Source organism: Podarcis pityusensis (assembly GCF_964106645.2).
Source record: "Podarcis pityusensis genome assembly, chromosome: 18".
NCBI lineage: Eukaryota > Metazoa > Chordata > Lepidosauria > Squamata > Lacertidae > Podarcis > Podarcis pityusensis.
In genome coordinates this window covers 6,235,495-6,260,776 of record NC_138043.1, presented here as the reverse complement: position 1 = coordinate 6,260,776, position 25,282 = coordinate 6,235,495, and the positions used below count along the sequence as shown (strand labels likewise).

The window sequence follows — 25,282 nt, the reverse complement described above, 5'->3', positions numbered from 1 at the left end:
AGATAAAAAACAAATAAAATAAAACCTACATACAGCAACAGTGTTTTGTGTTGTGTAGGCTCCTAGGATGTAAGTCATGGGCTCCGCCTGCTAGCCTGCTCCCTAAAATATCACTGGTTTGCTCATTTCTATATATAGGGTGCCTACATTCTGCATGGACTGATTGCATGACAACATGGCCAAATGGCTTGAGATACCTATTAGGTCCATAAATGACCACCTAGCATATATTCAACACAAAAAAACAGCAGCAATTTGTTGTTGACAGCTGGACATATAAAGGGCCCCATTACCTTCAGTAGCTTAGGGCCGCATCAAACCTAAATCCGGCCCTGGTCTGGTCTAAGTAGAATTTAGTTAGATTATGCCCTCTATTAATTGTTGTCATGCTGTCTACTCTGGCTGAATTTTACATAATTACTTGTGTAATCAGTACATTATTCCACACCTTTCATTTCAACACAAAGGAAATGCCATGCAAATTATGCAATGCAATTATGCATTGTTATGTACAGTTTGCAGACTGAAAACTGCAACAATGAACAACGATCATATCTGCTGTATTGAGTTCTGTTCCGGAAATCAGACATATAAGCAGACTTAAGCCATTTCCTCCTGTTTCTGTTTCCATCAGAATTTTCCCAACATCCCTCCTGGCAGTCCCACATTCCCCAAGCGGAAATCTTTGAAGATCCCTAGAGCTGAACCAAATTGGCAAAGGCCATATCTCAGCCATTTCATTCACTTGGAAATTTTGTTTTGGCGATATTCCGGGGTGGGGTGGAATTCTTTTTGGGAGGACTGGTTTGTTCCCCACAGAAAGCCCTATTCTGAGATCCCGTGAAAAAATTTGATTTTAGGAAAGTTTGCTGCCATAAAAGACAACTGAGAACAACAGCTGGGGAACATTTTTTTTTTTTTTCATTTTCTGTTGCATGAGATTTTTCAACTGTTCTTATATGTTCTTTCAATGCCGATTTCAAATCTGAAATCGATTTTCGTGTATATGCTATAGTTATCTTTCAATTTCCGACTTTTGCCGATATGTTATATTTACTCTGGAGATAAGTGGACACTGACAAGTTGATCTACCCTAACCACATGTTTTGCAAACTTAATTTTTCTTAATTTTTATAGTTTTGTAACCGAAATATTTGTATTTTTCAGATCGGACCGTGGCTTCTTCAAGTAGATATATAAAGGTACTGCTATCCAAACACTCAGTATATGAAAATTCACTTATCCAAACATCAGAAAATTGGTAACCAAACCTAGCTATACACACCACAGTTTCAGATATCCAGATTTCCAAACAGATCTGCAGATAGCACTGCAAACAAATAAGCAGCCTTAAACAAGTCTTAATATTTTTGTGTTTTGCTAGTCTGTGGCAGCCAATTCGCCAGAAATCATGGAGTGGGGGGATTGGACAAATAAGAGAGCATTTTTTCCCCTTCCTTGTTTGCCTTTTGCAAGGTTTCAGAGTGTTTTTCTGGGTTTCCCCCCATTTCCCCCCGTCACTTGGAGGGTAAAATTGGGGGGTAAAACTCTGTGGTCAGGAATGCATTAGAAATTTCCCCTTAGGACTCTTTGAAGAAAAACTACAGTCAGTCGTGGGCTGGATTCAAGATAGGAACAGCAGAAGAAAAACGATAAAGTAATTGCATTAGACAGATTTCTGTCATAGATAAGAGTCTGATATATTATGTGGCTGGAAAGGGTTTGAGCACTGTGCAGGGAAGTCAGTACACGAAACAATGTAAGCATTCAATTTAAAGTTACCATATTTTTTGCTCTATAAGACTCACTTTTCCCCTCCTAAAAAGTAAGGGGAAATGTGTGTGTGTCTTATGGAGCGAATGCAGGCTGCACAGCTATCCCAGAAGCTAGAACAGCAAGAGGGATTGCTGCTTTCACTGCGCAGCGATCCCTCTTGCTGTTCTGGCTTCTGAGATTCAGAATATTTTTTTCTTGTTTTCCTCCTCCAAAAACTAGGTGCGTCTTGTGGTCTGGTGCATCTTATAGAGCGAAAAATACGGTGGGTGAATCTATCAATTTTGGTTTCTCTCCGTTTTTCATGTTTCCAATCTAAAGTTCATTTCACTTCATTTCCACATTACTTTGTGTGTATGTGTGTTTAAAAAATGAATTCTCCTGAAAATTCATCAGTATTTTAGGGGGTGGGGATCCTAATAGACATGTCTGTATGCAATTTTGCCTAATATACAGAGTTTTGCAAACCATTTCCCCCTGATATAATGCATCCGCAATAACATGGAAAGAGACTTACCTCTCTCTCACAGTTGTGTCCTGTTTCTCTTCTGTCCTGTTAGGGATAAATTGCATTTTGAAATAGCCGGTTTTGCCTGAAGGAACAATGTAAAATGACAATATACCCTGGGCAACTGTGATAATGGCCTCTTTCCTAGCATACACAAAAAGGGAAAAACCTACCTTTCTTTTCTCGCTCTGTTCCGCTCTTCTTCAAACCTGAAACAAAGTGTTTAGAACTGTGAAAAAACCATGGTTCACAACCGGCTTAAAACCAACCATAGGAACAAATTCCCAATAAGCGACAAATTGCAAATGAACATACTGCCAACGAAACAAAGCTGTTGGAGACATAAGAAGCCTGCGATCTGAGTTTGTCGCAATCAACGCTTTTCCTGTCCTGCTTCATTTTGGTTTGTTTGATGTACTACGTTATCTGCCTGGCTGTCCACTGTTTAATGTGACGTAAAGGTAAAGGGACCCCTGACCATTAGGTCCAGTTGTGGCCGACTCTGGGGTTGCAGCGCTCATCTCGCTTTACTGGCCAAGGGAGCCGGCGTACAGCTTCTGGGTCATGTGGCCAGCATGACTAAGCTGCTTCTGGTGAACCAGAGCAGCGCATGGAGACGCCGTTTACCTTCCCGCCAGAGCGGTACCTATTTATCTACTTGCACTTTGACGTGCTTTCAAACTGCTAGGCTGGCAGGAGCAGGGACCGAGCAACGGGAGCTCACCCTGTCACAGGGATTTGAACCGCCGACCTTCTGATTGGCAAGTCCTAGGCTCTGTGGTTTAACCCACAGTGCCACCCACTTACTTACGTAACTTAAATTCATTCCAATGTAAAGCAAAGGACGAAACAAGATGCGTTGACTGGTTTCTGTTCCTAACCACGGATGAGCATGGGAACTGCTTCTGCTACCTTTTATATTTTTTGTTGGAATTCTCTGACCTTGCACACTGGATGGAATACAATTGCCTCTGGTCTATTTTTTGTGAATCCTGCAACGTGTTTAAGTTTTTACTCTGCTAACTCTACGTTGGAGTTCTGCTTTGGATCAATAAGAGTAGAATTACATGTCACATACATGTCACATACATGTCCAGGCCCCTCTTGGCCCCTCCAACCACCCTTCATTGTATATGAATCACTGATATTAGTTCGCCTGTCTTCCCAAGTGATCTGCAAGATTTTTCAGAGACACCGTTGATGGAAACTTTCGAGAAGTTGGAGATGGCATTTGTAAGTGGTCCATGTTTCACAAGCATACAGTAAGGTTGGTAGTACAATAGCTTTGTAAACAAGCATTTTGGTTTCCCTGCAAATGTCCCGGTCCTTGAACACTCTGCACTTCAATCGGGAGAAAGCCGTACTCGCAGAGCTCAGAAGATGCTGGATTTCGGCATCAATGTTGACCCTTGTGGAAAGATAACTGCCTAGGTAGGAGAAGTGATCGACATTTTCCAACGTTACACCATTGAGTTGGATTTGTGGCGCTGCAGAGGGCTTATTTTGTACTTGTTGGTGCAGCACTTCGGTTTTTTGGATGTTGAGCGACAGGCCAAGCTTTTTGTACTCAGAATGCAAGGGAGAAACGTGCTAAGAGGAAGGCACACTTGGCAAATCCACACCGTGATCCCAAACTCCCGCCTGGAAACCAATATTATGGAAGACAATCTTACTCGGCGACGAGTAATCGCCAAAGAAGAAGAAGTATATGAATCACAGAATAAAAGGAAAGGCAGTGCAGGAAAACAACGCTGTTTCAAGGTATCGCCCAATACTTACTGTAGAATACAGTCCGGAATCTGGACATGTTCCATGGGGATGCTCTGCGATAGTTCCTCCAAGGTGTGAACGTACTGGATTTTATTGATGAATTTCACACTAGGAAAGAGTATTTCCACATGTTAGGCACAGCTTCTCCCACAGCCACACAATTTTCTTTTTCTAAAATCTAGCTTAGTGTGTGTCAGGGATCGTGCTGAGGAGAGCTGGACTGAGGAGGAATGGTGGGATCCACCCTCTCCCCCGATCCTGATTCTTCCCAGGAGCAGGAGGACAATATAGATCTGGAGCAGTGGCTTGCAGAGGGGCATAGTTCAGAAAGCAGAAGCCGGGGAATACAGGATGGGGAACGGCTAGCAGAAGAAACACTAGAAAAGAGTTAACAGATTCACAGTCTCTGTCTGGACAGCATCCACCCTCCTTCTCCAAAAACACAGAGAGCTCAGAAAGTGTTAGAACAGAAAGCGCAGTGGGTACAAACTCAGATTACAAGACGTAGGAGTGACATAGATTAATAGGGATGGCAAGGGGTGGAATCCTTAACTGGGAGCACCGCCATTTCTAGAAGATGTGTTCTTTGTTCTTGCACTGTGATTATTAAAGATTCTAACTGGTAAGACGTTCTTTTCATTTGATCTTTCGTTTACTGCCTTGGGGGCCACAGTGTGGCCTTTGCAGGGTGTTGCAATTAACCCTGGACCCCCTTGAAAGTCAACCACCTGGGCTGGTGGCGTGAAACTGCTTTCATATAGAGAGAGAAGTTCAGAACGGGGGTCATTTGCAGGGAGAAGAAAAAGGTCTGGTAACCCTTGTTCTAGAATTTCTGGAATACAAATGTTATATTTAGCATCCAATGATACAGAACCATCCCCACCTGGTTGTAGCCAACGAAGCCCTACTCAGAGTAGACCCACTGAAATTAACGTCTTGTCCATCAATTTTCGTGGGTCTCATACTAGGACTAACATTGAATCCAACCTATTATTATTATCATTGGGCTGAATCCAATGTTAATCCTACTCAGAGTAGAGCCATTGATGGACATGGCCAACTATGGCCCATTAATTTCAAGGGGTCTACTCTTGAGTAAAAATAGTTGACTGCAACCCATTATTATGTTATTCCTCTTAGTATTCTATCCTGATGGCTTCCCCCATTTATCTTCACAAAACAGGTTAGTCTGAGAAATTGTGACAACACAGAGTTTGAGCCTGGGGTTGTCTGGGTCCGTCTCTGATTCACTAAGCTACCATGCTACCTTGGTTTGAAAGGTTGTACATGTGGGTCGTGGGTTTGAGCCCCACGTTGGGCAAAAGATTCCTGCATTGGACTAGATGACCCTCGCGATCCCTTCCAACTCTGCAATTCTGCAAAAGAGGTCATCATACGAAAATTCACTTATCCAAACATGAGGAATTAGTACCCAAACCTTACTATACACACTGCAGATTCAGATATCCAAACGGCCAGACCTGTATGTGATGCTGTAAATAAATAAGCAGACTTAAAACAAGTCTTTTGGGTTTTGCTGGTCTGCTGAAACCGTTTTGCCAGAAACTCGTGGGAGGAACAGGGAGAGCGCGGGAGAATAAGAGAAGAAGAAGAAGAGTTTGGATTTGATATCCCGCCTTTCACTCCCTTTAAGGAGTCTCAAAGCGGCTAACATTCTCCTTTCCCTTCCTCCCCCACAACAAACACTCTGTGAGGTGAGTGAGGCTGAGAGACTTCAGAGAAGTGTGACTAGCCCAAGGTCACCCAGCAGCTGCAGGTGGAGGAGCGGAGACGCGAACCCGGTTCCCCAGATTACGAGACTACCGCTCTTAACCACTACACCACACTGGCTCTCCCTTCCTTATTTGCCCTTTACAAGGTTCCGGGAGGGTTTCCCAGAGTTACCCCAGGTTTTCCATCATTCTGGGGTCAAAATTCCACAGTCGGGAACGCATTAGAAATTTCCCCATAAGAATCAATGGAAATCATTGACTTGTTATGTGTTCCCCTACTTGTGAGGCTTGCCGACCTCCCGCAAAAGCAAAAATTTGACCTTTTGCTGTTGGGCAAAGATCAGAAGATGACCTGGATGGTCGCCAGATTCTGTGTACAGATCTGTAGGTGCAGACCATCGCCCAACTCAAAATAGTCTGGCATGAAAAGCCCCAAAAACGGTTTCATGGGTGATTCTGAGTCAACTCCCTGGGACAGTTTATTGTTGTACATTGTTTCTAAATTTAGTGTTGTACATTGTTTTAATTGTCTGTTTTAACCATATTTGCACAGCAGTTTTTAATGTTGTGAGTGTCCTTTATTTCAGAGGGTTCTACTCTGCAGCCTCTTACAGTTGTTTTAACTGCGTGTCTTTGTTGGTTTTTAGCTCTTATCTGTTTTAATTATTAGTTTTTTATCCATCCATTATCTGTGTTTAATCTTGTATTTTATTCGGAAGTTTTATGCCTGTTTCCTTGTCCCCATTTGCCCTAACTATTATCGGTTAAAAAAATCCTAACTGCTATTTTATCTATATGCTTTTTTAAAATCCTGGTCTGTGACCGTAATAAAGTTAATTAAAGATTAAAGACTTGTTATGTGAACACTCACCTGATGAACCATTTGCCTTATGTTTGGATAGCAGGACCTACGTCCATCATGCTGGAACTTCTCTTAGCGGTCTTTGGAGCACGAGGGGTGGGCTAAATTTAGAGAAAGATGTTTTTGGACTACAGCTCCCATCATGCTGGCTGGAGCTTGATGGGAGTTGTAGTCTAAACCACCCAGAGAGGCGTCAGACATGTTTTACCGGCTTCAAGGCAACTATCCTCTCGGCTGCTCATACCTGATGAAGGGCCTCGATATAGCCAGGACCGTTCGAATGAACCATGACGGGTGAACGATTATCAGCGCTTTCAGGTTTTTCCGCAACCTGTGATAAAAATCAGAAGGCAGGGCGGTGTAAGAACAGATCCGAGCAGTTGCCTTTGGTTGTGCATTAGTTCTGCGCCAGATACAAACCTTCATACATAAAAAACACAATACCAATTTAATTTCTCATCTCCTCTCCCTCAGATTCTGGAAGCTTTCTATTTTACTGTGTAAAAACAAGAGTTGTTGTTTTTTTTTTAAAGCTAGTCAATCTGTTGTTGGACTCCATCTCCCATCAGCCCCTGCCAGTATGATCAATGGTCAGGAATGATGGGACTTGGAGTGTGTGTGTAAAGGTAAAGGGACCCCTGACCATTAGGTCCAGTCGTGCCCGACTCTGAGGTTGCGGCGCTCATCTCGCTTTACTGGCCGAGGGAGCCGGCGTACAGCTTCCGGGTTATGTGGCCAGCATGACTAAGCCGCTTCTGGCAAACCAGAGCAGCGCATGGAAACGCCGTTTACCTTCCCGCCGGAGTGGTACCTATTTATCTACTTGCACTTTGACGTGCTTTCGAACTGCTAGGTTGGCAGGAGCAGGGACCGAGCAACGGGAGCTCACCCCGTCATTGCGGGGATTCGAACCGCCGACCTTCTGATCCGCAAGTCCTAGGCTCTGTGGTTTAACCCACAGCGCCACCTGCGTCCCATACACACGCGCACACACACACAATTTCTCTTGCATATCTTTGCAAGTAATTTTTGAACCCTTTCAATAAGTTTTAAATCAGGGTTTCCCAAACTTGGTCTCCAGCTGTTTTTGGACTACAAATCCCATCACCCCTGACTACTTTTTTAAAATAAAAAAATCATTTTTATTAATTTTTCCACTTTAACAATCCAATCAAATCACATTAAATATTCCAAATTAGACATATGCATATTAAATAATCCAAATATTCTGCCAAATTATAATTTTTTTAATAGGACTTCTCATGCTTCAAGTTCAGAGGATTCAGATCATCTCATATCTCTACTGCCATCACTCCTGACTACTAGTCCAGCTAGTTAGAGATAAAGTAGTCCCAAAACAGCTGGAAACCTAAGTTTGGAAAAACCTTTTTAAAGAATAGTTGAGATTTCCCCTTCCCTCAGTTTTTCTGTTTTTGTTTTTTTTTTAACCGTCAAGACTTATTTATTAGACTTCAGCAGGGAGGGCATACATTGCAAAACCTAGAAAAAACACATTAAAAACTTGAAGATAAAATTAAAATTAAAATAAACCAATATTAATGAAACTTAAGCCAAAACATAAACCAGCGGACAGAGCAAAAGGTGGAACGACAGTTTGTTTAAATCCAAGTGCATAAATGATTACATGCGAGAAATCCTACTGTCTTCAGTAGGAATGCTTTCAAAGGTCTAAGGCAAGAAGTAAAACTGTCTATGTACCCTAGGACACCAATAATAATAATAATAATAATAATAATAATAATAATAATACAGTTGTACCTCAGGTTAAGTACTTAATTTGTTCTGGAGGTCCGTACTTAACCTGAAACTGTTCTTAACCTGAAGCACTACTTTAGCTAATGGGGCCTCCCGCTGCTGCCACGCCGCCGGAGCACAATTTCTGTTCTCATCCTGAAGCAAAGTTCTTAACCTGAAGCACTGTTTCTGGGTTAGCGGAGTCTGTAACCTGAAGCGTATGTAACCTGACGCGTATGTAACCTGAGGTACCACTGTATTATTAGACTTCACTTCTTACAATATATGTGTTTTTTTGTAAACCGCTTTGAAGGTTTGTTTGTGTTTGTGGTTTTTTTTACAGACTAGTGGTATATAAATCTTATGAAATAAATAAATTACTGCACACACAAACACACATATGTAACCGGTCATCCTCATCCCTTGCAAAACATGGCCCATTGTCATGGACTCAGTCCACAAACCTCACCTTCTGTCTATCATTTGGTAGCATTTTTTCAACCAGCCAATCCCTGGCATTCTCCGACGTGGCGTGGCACCGTTCATGTACACAATCATATAATCCTCTGCCACTAGCAACTCCAAGCTGCTTATCACATACCTGTTAGAAAACCAGAAGCTGATAATTAATAATAATAATAAGAAGAAGAAGAATTTATACCCCGCCCACCTGGCTGGGTTTCCCCAGCCACTCTGGGCAGCTTCCAGCAAAATATTAAAATACAATGATTCACCAAATATTAAAAGCTTCCCTAAAGAGGGCAGCCTTCAGATGTCTTCTAAAAGTCAGATAGTTATTTATTTCTTTGGCATCTGATGGGAGGGCGTTCCACAGGGCGGGTGTCACTACCGAGAAGGCCCTCTGCCTGGTTCCCTGTAGCTTTGCTTCTTGCAGTGAGGGAACCGCCAGAAGGCCCTTGGCGCTGGATCTCAGTGTCCGGGCAGAACGATGGGGGTGGAGACGCTCCTTCAGGTATACTGGACCGAGGCCGTTTAGGGCTTTAAAGGTCAGCACCAACACTTTGAATTGTGCTCGATGTTAAAAGCACAGGAGCAGGCCAGGCCAGTTATCTTCCAGGTTATGTGTTTTATTCTGCAATATTACTGTTTTTAGGTTGTCTTTTTGTTTTAATGGCAGGCTGTACACCACTTATAGATTTTTGAAATATTAAGTGGTTTGTAAATGCTTTTGATATATAAATGCTGTGTGTGTGTGCAGCACCAACACTTTTAATTGTGCTTGGAAACGTCCTGGGAGCCAGTGTAGGTCTTTCAGGACTGGTGTTATGTGGTCTCGGTGGCTGCTCCCAGTCCCCAGTCTAGCTGCCGCATTCTGGATTAGTTGCAGTTTCTGGGTCACCCTCAAAGGTAGCCCCACGTAGAGTGCATGGCAGTAGTCCAAGCGGGAGATAAACAGAGCATGCACCACTCTGGCCCGACAGTCTGCGGACAGGGAGGGTCTCATCCTGCATACCAGATGGAGCTGGTAGACAGCCGCCCTGGACACAGAATTGACCTGCGCCTCCATGGACAGCTGTGAATCCAAAATGACCCCCAGGCTGCGTGCCTGGCCCTTCAGGGGTACAGTTGCCCCATTCAGGACCAGGGCGTCCTCCATTTCTGTGTGTACATACACGAAGACACAGATAATGCATTTGGTAAGGGGTACATAGGCTGATCTATGGACCACGATGTTCAGCACAAAGGATGAAAACACAGTCGCTCTAAATGATTTCTCTCTGAATTATGAAGATTATTATCATTATCTAATTACAGATAGGTAGCCGTGTTGGTCTGCCATAGTCAAAATAAAAAAAATCCTTCCAGTAGCACCTTTAAGACCAACTAAGTTAGTTCTTGGTATGAGCTTTCGTGTGCAAGCACACTTCTTCAGATACACTGAAACAGAAGTTGCCAGATCCTTCTATATAGTGAGAAGGTGGGGAGGGGTATTACTCAGAAGGGTGGTGGGAATGGGAGATTGGCAGATAGCTGAGATGAGCCTGCTGACGACTCTTAACGACTGTAATAGGTCTTACAGGAAAAGGCAAGGGGTGAGAAGGTGAGAAATGGCTTAGTCATGTATAATGGGATAAGATCCAATGTCTTTGTTCAAACCAGGTCTCTCCATGGTTTTAAGTTTGGTAATGAGTTGCAATTCAGCAGCTTCTCTTTCCAGTCTATTTCTGAAATTCCTTTGTAGTAAAACAGCTACTTTGAGATCTTGTATAGAATGTCCTGGGAGATTGAAGTGTTCTCCTACTGGTTTCTCTGTTTTGTGATAATAATAAATGGACATAAATCTGACATCAAGAATCAACTTAGTTGGTCTTAAAGGTGCTACTGGAAGGATTTTTTTTATTTTATCATTATCTAACTTAGTGGTTAGGGGAGAGGGGACAGCAGAGACAGAAAAATAAATAAAGGATGTTGAAAAGGATGTTTAAAATAACATTTGTAAAAACAAACAAAACCCAGAAGCTTTCCATTTGGGAATTATAGGGAAAGAGCTACCGAAACTGCATAGAAACCTATCTATGTACGCTACTAAGCAGCAAGAATGTTACTCGCCCCAAAATGGAAAGAAGCAGAAGTCCCAGCAAAGGAGGAATGGATACAAAAACTTACGGAATAAGCAGAAATGGCAAAACTCACTGGGAAAAATAAGAGATCGAGATAGCAAACTTTTTATAAAAGAATGGAAATGGCTTATTGACTATTTACAGATAAATTGTAAACAGATGAAAACACTGGCAGGATTATTGTAATAATAACCTGCAGTTTTATAAGCATGTATATTTAAAGTAGATGAATAAATGAGTAAATTGAGTTAATTTGGAGATGCAGAAGATATTAAAAATTGATTTAAGGAACCGTAGAAAGAGGAGGAAGGAAGCCGAGTTTTGAAATGTTAAAATGATTTTAAAATTAGTGAAATGTATAAATTTGAAAAGGATGAATAATTTTTAATAAAAATAGAAATAATAATGTTGGGATGAGGATTGGTGAAATCGCCGGCTGTTGCCAGTTGATGACTTTTGCAGAGTTTGGCCTGGGGGGGGGAGAAGGGGGGCAAAAGTGTTTCGAATGAAATGAGGGCAGTTTCCAAAATGCCCCCCAGGACTACCACCCTTCCTGATTTTAACAAATTCATCATCACCCTGATGTGGCGAGGAGGTGCGAGGGAAATTACCATATTTTTTGCTCTATAAGACTCACTTTTCCCCTCCTAAAAAGTAAGGGGGAATGTGTGTGCGTCTTATGGAGCGAATGCAGGCTGCGCAGCTATCCCAGAAGCCAGAACAGCAAGAGAGGTTGCTGCTTTCGCTGCACAACGATCCCTCTTGCTGTTCTGGCTTCTGAGATTCAGAATATTTTTTTTCTTGCTTTCCTCCTCCAAAAGCTAGGTGCGTCTTATGGTCTGGTGCGTCTTATAGAGCGAAAAATACAGTAATCCAAATGGACCTTAAAAGCGAGTTTTCCCTCCTCCGTTCCAAGCAGAAGGCAAGAAAAAGTCACTCACAGGAAAAGGTTCTCCATGATGTAATGATAATCCGGTAGGCTGCTGTCCGGCAGGTAGCAGGCAGCAAAGACGATGATGGCGTTCAGTCCTTCTCCGTAATAACCTGAGAGAGAAACAGACAGGAAACGAATAATAATAATAATAATAATAATAATAATAATAATACAGTGGTACCTCGGGTTAGGGACGCGGGTGGCGCTGTGGGTTAAACCACAGAGCCTAGGACTTGCCGATCAGAAGGTCGGCAGTTCGAATCCCCGCGACGGGGTGAGCTCCTGTTGCTCGGTCCCTGCTCCTGCCAACCTAGCAGTTTGAAAGCATGTCAAAGTGCAAGTAGATAAATAGGTACCGCTCTGGCGGGAAGGTAAACGGTGTTTCTGTGCGCTGCTTTGGTTCTCCAGAAGCGGCTTAGTCATGCTGGCCACATGACCCGGAAGCTGTACGCCGGCTCCCTCGGCCAATAAAGCGAGATGAGCGCTGCAACCCCAGAGTCGGCCACGACTGGACCTAATGGTCAGGGGTCCCTTTACCCTTTACTACCTCAGGTTAAGTACTTAAATCGTTCCGGAGGTCCGTTCTTAACCTGAAACTGTTCTTAACCTGAAGCACCACTTTAGCTAATGGGGCCTCCCACTGCTGCCGCTGCGCGATTTCTCTTCTCACCCTGAAGCAAAGTTCTCAACCCGAGGTAATATTTCTGGCTTAGCGGAGTCTGTAACATGAAGTGAATGTAACCTGAAGCATATGTAACCTGAGGTACCACTGTAATAATAATAATAATAATAATAATAATAATAATAATAATAATTTATTTCTATCCTGCTCTCCCCAGCCGAGGCCGGGCTCAGAGCAACTAACATCATAAAAACAACACAATATGCATAAAAGCAGACATCAATTAATTAAAGTGGGTTGGGGAGCTGAGCTGGATGTGGAATGGGTTGGCAAAAGGAGTTTGTTTTGTTTTTGTTTGTCCTGAGCATTTATATACTGCTTTGGGGGTATGCAAAACATGTGTTACAAAACACGGTAACAGTCTGTGGGCAGGGAGGGTCTTAGCCTGCGTACCAGGTGGAGCTCGTAGACAGCTGCCCTCAACACAGAATGGACCTGCGCCTCCATGGACAGTTGTGAGTCCAAAATGACCCCCAGGCTGCACACCTGGTCCTTCAGGGGCACAGTTGCCCCATTCAGGACCAGGGAGTCCTCCACACCTGCTCACCCCTTGTTCTCCGAAAACAGTGCAGTGGTACCTTGAGTTACAGACACTTCAGGCTAAAGACGCTTCAGGTTACAGACTCCGCTAACCCAGGATTAGTACCTCAGGTTAAGAACTTTGCTTCAGGATGAGAACATAAATCGCGTGGCGGCAGCGGGAGGCGCCATTAGCTAAAGTGGTACCTCAGGTTAAGAACAGTCTCAGGTTAAGAAGAGATGAATTAAGTTCTTAACCCGAGGTACCACTGTACTTCCGTCTTGTCAGGGATCAAGCTCAATCTGTTAACCGCCATACATCCATCAAATCAGTGGTACCTCAGGTTACATACGCTTCAGGTTACATACGCTTCAGGTTACAGACTCCGCTAACCCAGAAATAATACCTCGGGTTAAGAACTTTGCTTCAGGATGAGAACAGAAATTGGGTGACGGCAGCGCAAGAGCAGCAGGAGGCCCCATTAGCTAAAGTGGTGCTTCAGGTTAAGAACAGTTTCAGGTTAAGAACAGACCTCTGGAACGAATTAAGTACTTAACCCGAGGTACCACTATATATATATATTAAGGGACAGACAGTGCTCCGGCGGTGCGGTAGCAGCAGGAGGCCCCATTAGCTAAAGTGGTGCTTCAGGTTAAGAACAGTTTCAGGTTAAGTACAGATCTCTGTAAAAAATTAAGTACTTAACCTGAGGTACCACTGTATTGCCAAATGGGCATCTTAACTGACCCATCTGCACAGCCAGCAACACAAATCCTCCCCCCCAATGCAATAATAATATTGATGATGATGATGATGATGATGATGATGATGATGATAGCCCCCCTTAGGCTCCTCACCTCCGTGTGTCACCACTTTCATGTACGGCTTGATCATCTGCAGGTCAATTCGGTGTTCCTGCTCCCCGATGATGACCGTTCTCCACAGGCGGCCGTTTGTGGCACTGCCCCCTTCCACAGCGCCATCTCCAAATAAGTCCGCGCTGTCTCCCGGCATGTTTTTGGCTGTGGCCACAGGAGTGTCGTCTGAGGGGGGAATTCACAAAGACCATCCCTAGCAAGGCTCGATTGTACAGAAAGTGTTCGGGAGACCGAGTATTAAGGGACATATATAAAAAATACAGTGGACGCTCGGGTTGCGAACGTGATCCCGCAGCGTTCGCAACCCGCAGTTGCATGTCTGCGCATGCGCAGGTTGCGATTCGGTTCTTCTGCGCATGCGCGACCGCCGAAACCCGGAAGCAAACCGTTCTGGTACTTCCGGGTTTTGGCGGTCGATAACCCAAAAAAACGCAACCTGAAGCGTCTGTACCCTGTAAATAAATTGTCCAGTAGCAGCTTAGAGATCAATTAAGTTTGTTCTTGGTATGAGCTGAAATATATACAGTGGTACCTCAGGTTACAGATGCTTCAGGTTACAGACGCTTCAGGTTACAGACTCTGCTAACCCAGAAATAGTACCTCGGGTTAAGAACTTTGCTTCAGGACGAGAACAGAAATCGCGCAGTGGCAGCAGGAGGCCCCATTAGCTAAAGTGGTACAGTGGTACCTCGGGTTACATACGCTTCAGGTTACGTATGTTCAGGTTACATACGCTTCAGGTTGCAGACTCCGCTAACCCAGAAATATTACCTCAGGTTAAGAACTTTGCTTTAGGATAAGAACAGAAATTGGGTGACGGCAGCCCAAGAGCAGCAGGAGGCCCCATTAGCTAAAGTGGTGCTTCAGGTTAAGAACAGTTTCAGGTTAAGAACAGACCTCTGGAACGAATTAAGTACTTAACCCGAGGTACCACTATATATATATATTAAGGGACAGACAGCGATCTGTCTGTTTAGTTTTCCCTGTTCCCCACTTTTCCCATTTTTCAGTTCTTTGCATTTGAAATTTCTCGAACAATTTCTCACAGAAATTCACCTGCAAATGCATCCGGAGACACACATTTTTTTTGCCTGCAATCTGTTGACAACTGGGCGACGACCTTTTAGATTTCTCAGGTCCACAGAGGGTTTCTTTAAGAGGGGACTTACCAGAGCCTCCTTTAGGCCGGCAGTGGCCGCCTCTTCTCAAAATGAGATATTAGTCGCCTCCTTGGCCCAACCAAATTTCTTCCCCATCACTACAGGTATTTAGGACTATAGGGGGTACTAATGGGGGGTCTGTAGGTGATATTCCAACTATTTGCATGGGGGCCCCCAACTTTTTCAGCTCCTTCTTGCCCTCAGCTATCATCTTGAAGCCATATGAAAATGCATAAAATAGAATTGATGCTTTTGAATTCTGGTGCTGGAGGAGACTCTGGAGAGTCCCATGGACTGCAAGAAGATCCAACCTCTCCATTCTGAAGGAAATCAGCCCTGAGGGCTCACTGGAAGGACAGATCCTGAAGCTGAGGCTCCAATACTTTGGCCCCCTCATGAGAAGAGAAGACTCCCTGGAAAAGACCCTGATGCTGGGAAAGATGGAGGGCACAAGGAGAAGGGGATGACAGAGGACAAGGTGGTTGGACAGTGTTCTCGAAGCGACCAGCATGAGTTTGACCAAACTGCAGGAGGCAGTGGAAGACAGGAGTGCCTGGCGTGCTCTGGTCCAGGGGGTCACAAAGAGTCGGACACGACTAAACAACTAAACAACAACAACAACAATTGTGGAGGGGTTTTTAAAATTCCCCTTTACTTACCCTCCCATTCCAGTTCGTTCCCGTTCCCAAGGAACTCAAGAGAATCGGTCTCATCAGGGGTCTCGATGTCATCGACATTAATGTCCAGGTCGTCCGGGGTGTCCAGGAAATCGTCTGACAGGAGAGAGCCTTCGCTCTGGTCCAAGGAAATGTTGATTTCTGGGGCGACGAGCGTCTTCCGCTTGTGATGAGCCCCGTTACTAAAATTTAACGTGTTCGGAGGAGCTGCGGATTTACATTTGGAAAGAGGGGGGAAAGAGCCAGTTCAGAAGTAACTTGTACAGTGAATTAACGTCTTAACTGAGCTATCCATTACAACACGAAGGTCTTGTTCTTGGTCCGACACCTCCAATTCAGACCCCGGGAGCATGAAATTCATATTTCTTGCCCCTAAACTACAATCAAAAATATAAAACATTATATTCTCCTTAAAAAAGGAAAAAGAAGAAGGAAAAATAATACCGAAAAAAGAAGAAAAAGGAATAAAGTGACTTCTAACTAACTAGGCTATTATGTTTATATCCTTGTAATTTTGCTTTCGTATTTTCTTCTGTTTTTGTATTATTTGTTCGTTTTATTCAGTGCTTCTTTGCATGATGTTTAAGTATAAATAACAAGACAGAAAGAAAAGAAATTCATATTTCTTGCCCCAACGTGCATCAGTTCACGGGAGGCTCTATTAGCTAAAGTGGTACCTCAGGTTAAGAATGGTTTCAGGTTAAGAACGGACCTCTGGAACGAATTAAGTTCGTAACCAGAGGTACCACTGTAATAATAATAATAATTTATTATTTATACCCAGCCCATCTGGCCGGGTTTCCCCAGACACTCTGGGCAGTTCCCAACAGAATATTAAAAACATAATACAGCATTAAACATTAAAAACTTCCCTAAACAGGGCTGCCTTTAGATGTCTTCTAAAAGTCAGATATTTGTTTATTCCCTTGACATCTGGATGGGAGGGCGGGCGCCACTACCAAGAAGGCCCTCTGCCTTGTTCCCTGTAACCTCACTTCACATAGGGAGGGAACCACCAGAAAGCCCTCGGCGCTGGACCTCAGTGTCCAGGCAGAACAATGGGGGTGGAGATGCTCCTTCAGGTCTACTGGACTGAGGCCGTTTAGGGCTTTAAAGGTCAACACCAACACTTTGAATTGTGCTTGGAAACATCCTGGGAGCCAATGTAGGTCTTTCAAGACCGGTGTTATGTGGTCTTGGTGGCTGCTCCCAATCACCAGTCTAGCTGCCACATTCTGGATTAGTTGCAGTTTCTGAGTCACCTTCCAAGGTAGCCCCATGTAGAGCGCATGGCAGTAGTCCAAGCAAGAGATAACCAGAGCATGCACCACTCTAGTGAGACAGTCTGCGGGCAGGTAGGGTCTCAGCCTGCGTTCCAGATGGAGCTGGTAGACAGCTGCCCTGGACACAGAATTGACCTGCGCCTCCATGGACAGTTGTGAGTCCAAAATGACCCCCAGGCTGCGCACCTGGTCCTTCAGGGGCACAGTTGCCCCATTCAGGACCAGGGCGTCCCCCACACCTGCCTGCCTCCTGTCCCCCAAAACAGTACTTGTCAGGATTCAACCTCAATCTGTTAGCCACCATCCATCCTCCAACCTCCTCCAGACATAATCTAGCACACCATCTGTCTCCCCAAGCGCCTTTGGTGTTTGTGTGTTGACTTGTGGCCCTCCAGCCTCTGAATCGCTATCCTGTGCTCTTGTGCTCAAAATTCCAGCACTGCACAGGGTTGGGCTGGATGACCCTTAGGATCCCTTCAACTCTGCAGTTCTCTGCCACCCCCATTTAAGTTTCCGTCCATTTTATCATCTAATGTATTTTTTGCTCTATAAGACTCACTTTTCCCCTCCTAAAAAGTAAGGGGAAATGTGTGTGCGTCTTATGGAGCGAATGCAGGCTGCGCAGCTATCCCAGAAGCCAGAACAGCAAGAGGGATTGCTGCTTTCGCTGCGCAGCGATCCCTCTTGCTGTTATGGCTTTTGAGATTCAGAATATTTTTTTTCTTGTTTTCCTCCTCCAAAAACTAGGTGCATCTTGTGGTCTGGTGCGTCTTATAGAGCGAAAAATACGGTATATCTCATTTGTTCCAACGTGTTGTGTTGGGAGAGAGAGCAGTAGGTCCCCACCTGAACCCGTACTTACAGAGGGCATCTTCAGCCGGGCTTCCCAGTGACTCCATCCCTGCCTCTTCGGGGAGAGGTCTATAGGTTGGATGATGAGGGAAGGAGAGAGAGAGAGAAATTTTAAAAGTATTTCCAGGTCAGTCTTATGCTTTCTTTTCTTTTTCAATTAACAATTGGTTGTGAACACCAGATAACACACAGATATTTCCTTTCAGGTCGTGTCCAACGCCCTTTTCTGAAATTATTATTTTTATCTGCAAATTTTACAAAGAAAAAGAAGGGTGTGTGTGTGGAGAGAATCAAAGACAATAAACAGTATATAATTATTAATAGTAACAATGCCCCCATCATTGGTGTACCTTACAGCCATATTTCAAAAAGTAAAAATCTGGACACAAAGTTGTTGAACTTTTTTTTGCAAAATCTTAAAAAAAAGGAAGAAGTTTGTGAGCTATTTTTAATGAATTTTGCCAAAACTGACACTTCTGACATGGGCTGCCCTACGTCCAGATTTTCCCGGACATTTCAGCGATTTTCGCCCAGATGCCGTTTACAACAAGGGCAGAATGCTGGCTATGTATCGGAAATCCCAGACGTATCTTACAGATACAGTAAACACAAAACTGATGAGCTCCTATCATTCCTAACCATTGGGCATGCTGGCTTCAGGGGCTGATGAGAGTTGAGAATTCAACAACATTTGGAGCCTAAAGGGTTAAAAAAAACCCATATACAGACATGGAAGAAAATGAACACAAACTCGAAATTGTTCAAGGTTTTATGCCCAAAGCAAACTTAATTCACATTTTTGGGCAATTCTGGGGGAAAAACTAATTCAGCGAACTTTGTTAACCAAACTAGTTCTGAGCACTGGAGATATTTAAAAGATGAAGCCCAAACGATTCCAAATCTCTACCAGTCAGGAGGGTGGAGAAATCACCCCCCACCCAGCCGTGATAGAGTTAAAGCCACAAAGGGCAGCACCTATCCTGCCCTTCTTTATCCAGGCCTCAGCATAAGGCTGGCAGAAGCAAAATAACTGATGCAATTACGTGGATTACTGCATAATCCTACCCACCCCTTCCTAAACCAGTGGTTGTGTGTTACGAAATATGCTTGTTTCAAAGGTACGTTCAGTTTAAAACAAAACAGCAATTTTCCTTTTACACCCATCTCTGCAATAACAGAAGGGGAAGCACAGATGGGAAATTGTAAGCACACAAGCAGGTTATTTAGAGGGGCAAATTTGTCCTCTACGCTTTTAGCATCCAAGCAGCAGCAGAGTCAATAGACGCATCTGTCTTGGCTCTGCACAGTATAGGGAAGGGGAGATTAAGGCTATAAATGGATGCAGAGGATGGAAAGAAAGGCTTCTTCCTTTACCTTAGGGGCAGCTCTTGACTGCGATAACTCCCAGTTTCCAGCCTCAAAAGCTTCGCCGCTTCTCTCGGCCTGCGCTTATGCCAGTTTCCCCTCTCCGCCCCTCTCTTCTTCTCTGGACTTTCTTGAATCGACCCAGCTGATCATGTGTCACCATTTCGGGCTGCGCTGATCATATGATGCTTCCCTCTCTGCTGCTGTTATGGTGCCTGCCTCCTCTAATCTTGCCGGCAGCAGCCTACTGAGCATGCTCCCTGCATCCCAGCATCCGTGAGCATCACTCGGGCTTGGTAATAGGACCGGCATCTCTCAGGCAGCCAAGACAGACACTTAAAACCCTCTTTTGGGGTGGGATCTTTCCACATCTGTATGCCTCCCCGGAACATGTCATTCTGCACATCTCCTTTGCATCTGGTGGGGGCCGGGGGCCGGAAACGTCCTCTCCCCCAACACACCCTGTTTGTTAGAAGACGTATTAATTTAGCCCTGCTTTTGGCAAACGGCTTGGTTTGCCTTGCCCGGATTCCCTCTTGCCGTACCGGCCACTCGGGACCTGTGCGGCCAGATGGATTAATATCTGCTAAGCGCATGAGCGCATACGTTCGGGAGGTGCTGACGTAATTACACAAACTCCATTCCGCTTTGCTTTATTTTGGTTTTTGAAAAAGGCAAAGCCTCCCTTTCCCAGACATCGTTTTCCCATCTCAAAGGCTTCCTGCCGATCCGGCTGTTAAAAATGTATGACCACATGGCTTATAAAATTTTTTTTGAATATATATATATACAGTGGTACTTCTGCTTGTGAAGGGGATTCGTTCCCCGTTCGCAACCTGAAAAGCCCGCAACCTGAAGCGCCGTATCTGCACAGGTATTTGGCACTTGTGCGCATGCACAAAGTGCGATTTAGTGCTTCTGCGCATGAATGAGTGGCAAAACCCAGAAGTAACCCTTTCCAGTACTTCCAGGTCACCGTGGGACACAACCTAAAAAAACGTATCATGAAGCAAATGTAACATGAGGTATGACTGTATATAATATATATAATATATATAATATATATAATATATATAATATATATAACAAATAATAAATATTAAATTATTATATATTATTACTATTAATAATATCATTACAGTGGTACCTCCGGTTAAGAACTTAATTCTTTCCGGAGGTCCGTTCTTAACCTGAAACTGTTCTTAACCTGAAGCACCACTTTAGCTAATGGGGTCTCCCGCTGTCGCCGCGCTGCCGGAGCACAATTTCTGTTCTCATCCTGAAGCGAAGTTCTTAACCCGAGGTACTATTTCTGGGTTAGCGGAGTCTGTAACCTGAAGCGTCTGTAATCTGAAGCGTCTGTAACCCAAGGTACCACTGTAGTTTCATTTTCCTACTCACATTGAAATACAGCCCCTCAATGAGGCCAAACTTAGATTCACAAAATGATTAGGGGCATGCGTACCCCCAGAAAAAAAGCACGGGCCACGTGACCCGGACAAAGGCCGGCTCCCTCGGCCTGAAAGCGAGATGAGCGCTGCAACCCCATAGTTGCCTTTGACTGGATTTAACTGTCCAAGGGTCCTTTACCTTTAAAAAACAAAACAAAACAAAACCTTTGCTCAATCATGGGCATGTTTTGCCCTAAGGGGAAGAAAGGCAGGATATGAATTAATAAATAGCTGGAAGTGCCCAGGATTGAACTCAAAATATTCTGTATTGCAAAGCCCGTGCCTTCCCACTGAATAATAGGCCCTTCCGTGCCTTGTAGTTGTTGTTTAGTCGCTTAGTCATGTCTGCCTCTTCGTGACCCCCTGGACCAGAGCACGCCAGGCCCTCCTGTCTTCCACTGCCTCCCGCAGTTTGGTCAAACTCATGCTGGAAGCTTCGAGAACACTGTCCCACCATCTCGTCCTCTGTCGTCCCCTTCTCCTTGCGCCCTCCATCTTTCCCAACATCAGGGTCTTTTCCAGGGAGTCTTCTCTTCTCATGAGGTGGCCAAAGTCTTGGAGCCTCCGCTTCAGGATCTGTCCTTCCAGTGAGCACTCAGGGCTGATTTCCTTCAGAATGGAGAGGTTGGATCTTCTTGCAATCCGTGGGACTCTCAAGAGTCTCCTCCAGCACCAGAATTCAAAAGCATCCATTCTTCGGCGACCAGCCTTCTTTATGGTCCAGCTCTCACTTCCCTGCCTTACCAGTGACTGAAAAAGGCATTTCTTAGTCCCTTCTGCAGCTGTGCCTTTCATAGACAGAGCACTCGGCTAATGATGCAGTGGAAAGGAAGACAGGAGATGGCATGACTTGTTGGTTCCATCTGCTCCAGCGAATTTTGCCTTGGCAGCTGGCACTAGACAGGGAGACTACTGTCTTAGGAAGACAGAATCGCTGTGGCCATCAATAGGATCTCAGTGAGAAGCGTGCTCCATGCAGAAGTGATGTCTTTACTCCCCTGGGCCATGTTAGATTACAGCTGTCGATGCCCATGCGCCCTCATCAAACCCATTTCATTTTAATAATAATAATAATAATAATAATAATAATAATAATAATAATAATTTATACCCTGCCCTTCCTGGTTCAGAAAACCGGGCTCAGGGCGGCTAACAACAAATTTAAAACACTTAATTGATGCAACAAAAAACAGCATAATTTATTATTATTATTATTATTAAATGGCTATGTATAGTGAATACTTATCTACTTTTAAAAATTTTCACCTATGATCCTTTTCTTTTACTTCTTTATTTTTTCTTTGTTCTTTTTTTCTTTTTTCTGGTATCTTATCTTTCATGTCACTCCTTTATTGTGAATAGCATTTTATAGACGTATAAATAACTGTAAATATGAAAAGAGGCAAAGTATTCACTATTTCCCCCCCCCTTGGTTATATGTATTCTCTTTTTCCTTTGTATTTTCTTTTGTTGTAAATATGTATGTTTTCTAATTTGTACTTAATAAAAATTATTAAAAACAAAAACAAAAAAAAACCCAGCATAAAATACAGCATAAAACGTGAATAACAATAAATTCAGAATTCAAAAATCAATTTAGGGGGGAAATCCACCCGATAAACATTTGATGATCCCCAGGGCTAGCTGGCTAAGTTAGTCCTATTTGGGCCAGCGAGGAGACCAGGGGAGAATTAGCTGTGGGATCCCAGAGCGGGTAATCTTCATAAAAAGGGGAGGGGGAGGGAAGGGAAGGGAAGGAAGGGGAATAAAAGATCAGGCTAAGCTCCCCCCATCGTGGGGATTCGAACCGCCGACCTTCCGATTGGCAAGTCCTAGGCTCTGTGGTTTAACCCACAGCACCAACCGCGTCCCTTGGGCTGCAAAAGCCAATCCCAAATTTTGAGTATAGCAATGGCTGCTTGCATATTTTTTGCATGGGGAGGGCTTGAGCTGCTTAAAGCATCTTAAATAAATTAAAAAATAACAAACAGCTGCAGGAACCAACCTGGGGAAGTCTTCATCCTGCCATTCCTCTTTCACATCCACGTTTTCCATACGCAGGGTGGCCTCGGTAGTCCCCATGTTGCTTCGGATAAAGGATTCGGCAGCACAGCAAAGTTAACCTGCTGTTGAGCTCAGTCTGCAAAAGAAGATGCAAATATTTTTTTTGGGGGGGGGGAAATAATAGAGAGGGGAACCATTTACTTTACCCTGGGGTAAAGTAAATCATTCACAGGCAACGTTTGGAATACAGTTATAAGTTTATTATTTATTAGATTTGTATACCGCTTTTCCTTTCATATATGCACAAAGTGACACACAATAAAGAATGCAAGTCAATACATATTTTTGTTTGATGTCGAATCAGCTACAGTTTTCATTCCACATTTTGCCGACCTCCTGTGCTGGTCCCACAACTTTTAGGGCAGAGCTGTTGTTGTTTTTTTACCCTGGGACCCACTTGAGATAATTGAACATCAATAAAGTCCACCATACCTTTGGAACTGGGACAGAGCAACGGGATCTCACCCCCGTCACAGGGATTCGAACCGCCAACCTTCCGATCGGCAAGCCCAAGAGGCTTGGTTTAGACCACAGTGCCACCCGTGTTCCCCTGGCCGCTGTGATAACAGGGTGCTGGACTAGACAAGCCATTGGTCTGATCCACCAGGATTTTCTTAGGTTCATTTTATTTCACAGAAATTACATACCATTTGATTGTAAGGAAACCCTCTAAGCTAGCCTTTCTCAGCCTTGGGTCCCCAGATGTTTTGGCCTACAATTCCCATCATCCCTGACCACTGGTCCTGTTAGCTAGGGGTGATGGGAGTTGTAGTCCCAAAACATCTGGGGACCCAAGGCTGAGAACCACTGCAAGCAGTTAGCAACGATGTACCAAAGTAGCTTGAGGGATGTGGGTGGCACTGTGGGTAAACCACAGAGCCTAGGACTTGCTGATCAGAGATCGATGGTTCAAATCCCCACGATGGGGTGAGCTCCCATTGCTCAGTCCCTGCTCCTGCCAACCTAGCAGTTCGAACGCACCTCAAAGTGCAAGTAGATAAATAGGTACCACTCTGGAGGGAAGGTAAACAGCATTTCTGTGCGCTGCTCTGCTTCGCTAGAAGCAGCTTGGTCCTGCTGGCCACATGACCCAGAAGCAGTACGCCGGCTCCCTCGGCCAGTAAAGCGAGATGAGCGCCGCAACCCCAGAGTCAGCCACGACTGGACCTAATGGTCAGGAGTTCCTTTACCAATGTAGTTCAGGGCAGTTCCCTGTCCCCAAGGAGCTTACAACATAAAACTGATTTGGAGAAGGGCTGGAAGGAGTGAAAAAGGCAAGATGAACATGACTTGAATGTGAGCAATGCAGTTACATTGTTGGGCTTTGCTGGGAATTGAAAGCAATGTTGCATGAACCACTGTTCACAGCTGGGAAAGACTCATCAGTTTGCTACCAGCTAGTGTAGACACAGGTCGCGCTGTGGTCTAAACCCCTTAGCCTCTTGCGTTTGCTAATCAGAAGGTTGGCGGTTCGAATCCCCGCGACAGGGTGAGCTCCTGTTGCTCTGTCCCAGTTCCTGCCAACCTAGCAGTTCAAAAGCACACCAGCACAAGTAGATAAATAGGTACCGCTGTGGCAGGAAGGTAAACGGCGTTTCCATGCACTCTGGCTTCCGTCACGGTGTCCCGTTGTGCCAGAAGCAGTTTAGTCCTGCTGGCCACATGACCCGGAAAGCTGTCTGTGGACAAACGCCGGCTCCCTCGGCCCAAAAGCAGGATGAGCGCCACAACCCCTTAGTTGCCTTTGACTGGACTGAACCATCCGGGGTCCTTTCTTAAGTGTAGCAATACTTAGCTAAATGGTCTGGCAGCTTCCTGCGTTCATATTTAACAAAGGGTCTTCGTTAAAGATGATGAGGACTAGAATCTTCGGGGGTCCTCCAGACATTATTTTGCGCACTGGTGATGCTTAGCACTCCTGATGCTATTGGGGCATCTGTGCCTAATTCCATTTTCAATACCGTTTGCTCTTGCAAAGGTTTTGGGGCAGCCACAAGCCTTTGTTTCCTGCCCTGCAACTTTCTGCTGAAAACCGCACACCTTTTTCACAGCACATATGCTTGGGTTTATTTCTGGGCCCCTTGGGTGCGCTACAGCCCCTCCAAAAAGCAGTGGTTTTGGGTAGCATTGGGGAAGCACCCCAGAACAGAACGAGCCCGCCGCTAATACGTTATGATTCTCGTGCCAAAGACATGTTGCAGACCACACCGGCCTGGAAGGGCTCTGCCCCTAGAGAAAGCGGCTATGCTTTAGCAGGAGATCACTGGCATTACTCAGAGATGGCAGAGACTGAAGCAGCAAGGCTGCCTTCGAATGCCCCAACATGAGCCATCTTAAATGCTCAGCGTGGCTGCGCTGCGCGTCGCGCAATACGGCCTTGACTCCTCCATCGTTCCCTTTTCTTCCGGGCTGTCTGTCTCCCTGGACAGAAAG

The 25,282-nt window shown here is 44.6% G+C and overlaps 1 protein-coding gene across 1 annotated transcript in view; it reads right to left on the bottom strand.

Annotated features, from left to right (window-relative positions):
* The window catches only part of ATCAY (ATCAY kinesin light chain interacting caytaxin), a 29,150-nt gene extending 6,229 nt beyond the window's left edge, over positions 1-22,921 (bottom strand). The window contains exons 1-10 of the mRNA XM_080989123.1: positions 22,791-22,921; positions 17,980-18,038; positions 15,817-16,041; positions 13,977-14,162; positions 11,925-12,027; positions 8,871-9,002; positions 6,891-6,977; positions 4,061-4,159; positions 2,455-2,490; positions 2,291-2,326 (exon numbers count right to left, since the gene is read on the bottom strand). Of these exons, the coding sequence (XP_080845249.1) occupies positions 2,291-2,326; positions 2,455-2,490; positions 4,061-4,159; positions 6,891-6,977; positions 8,871-9,002; positions 11,925-12,027; positions 13,977-14,162; positions 15,817-16,041; positions 17,980-18,038; positions 22,791-22,867 (1,040 nt within the window). The 5' untranslated portion in view covers positions 22,868-22,921. The remainder of the gene's footprint in view (positions 1-2,290; positions 2,327-2,454; positions 2,491-4,060; positions 4,160-6,890; positions 6,978-8,870; positions 9,003-11,924; positions 12,028-13,976; positions 14,163-15,816; positions 16,042-17,979; positions 18,039-22,790) is intronic.
* Between the last annotated feature and the right edge of the window lie 2,361 nt (positions 22,922-25,282).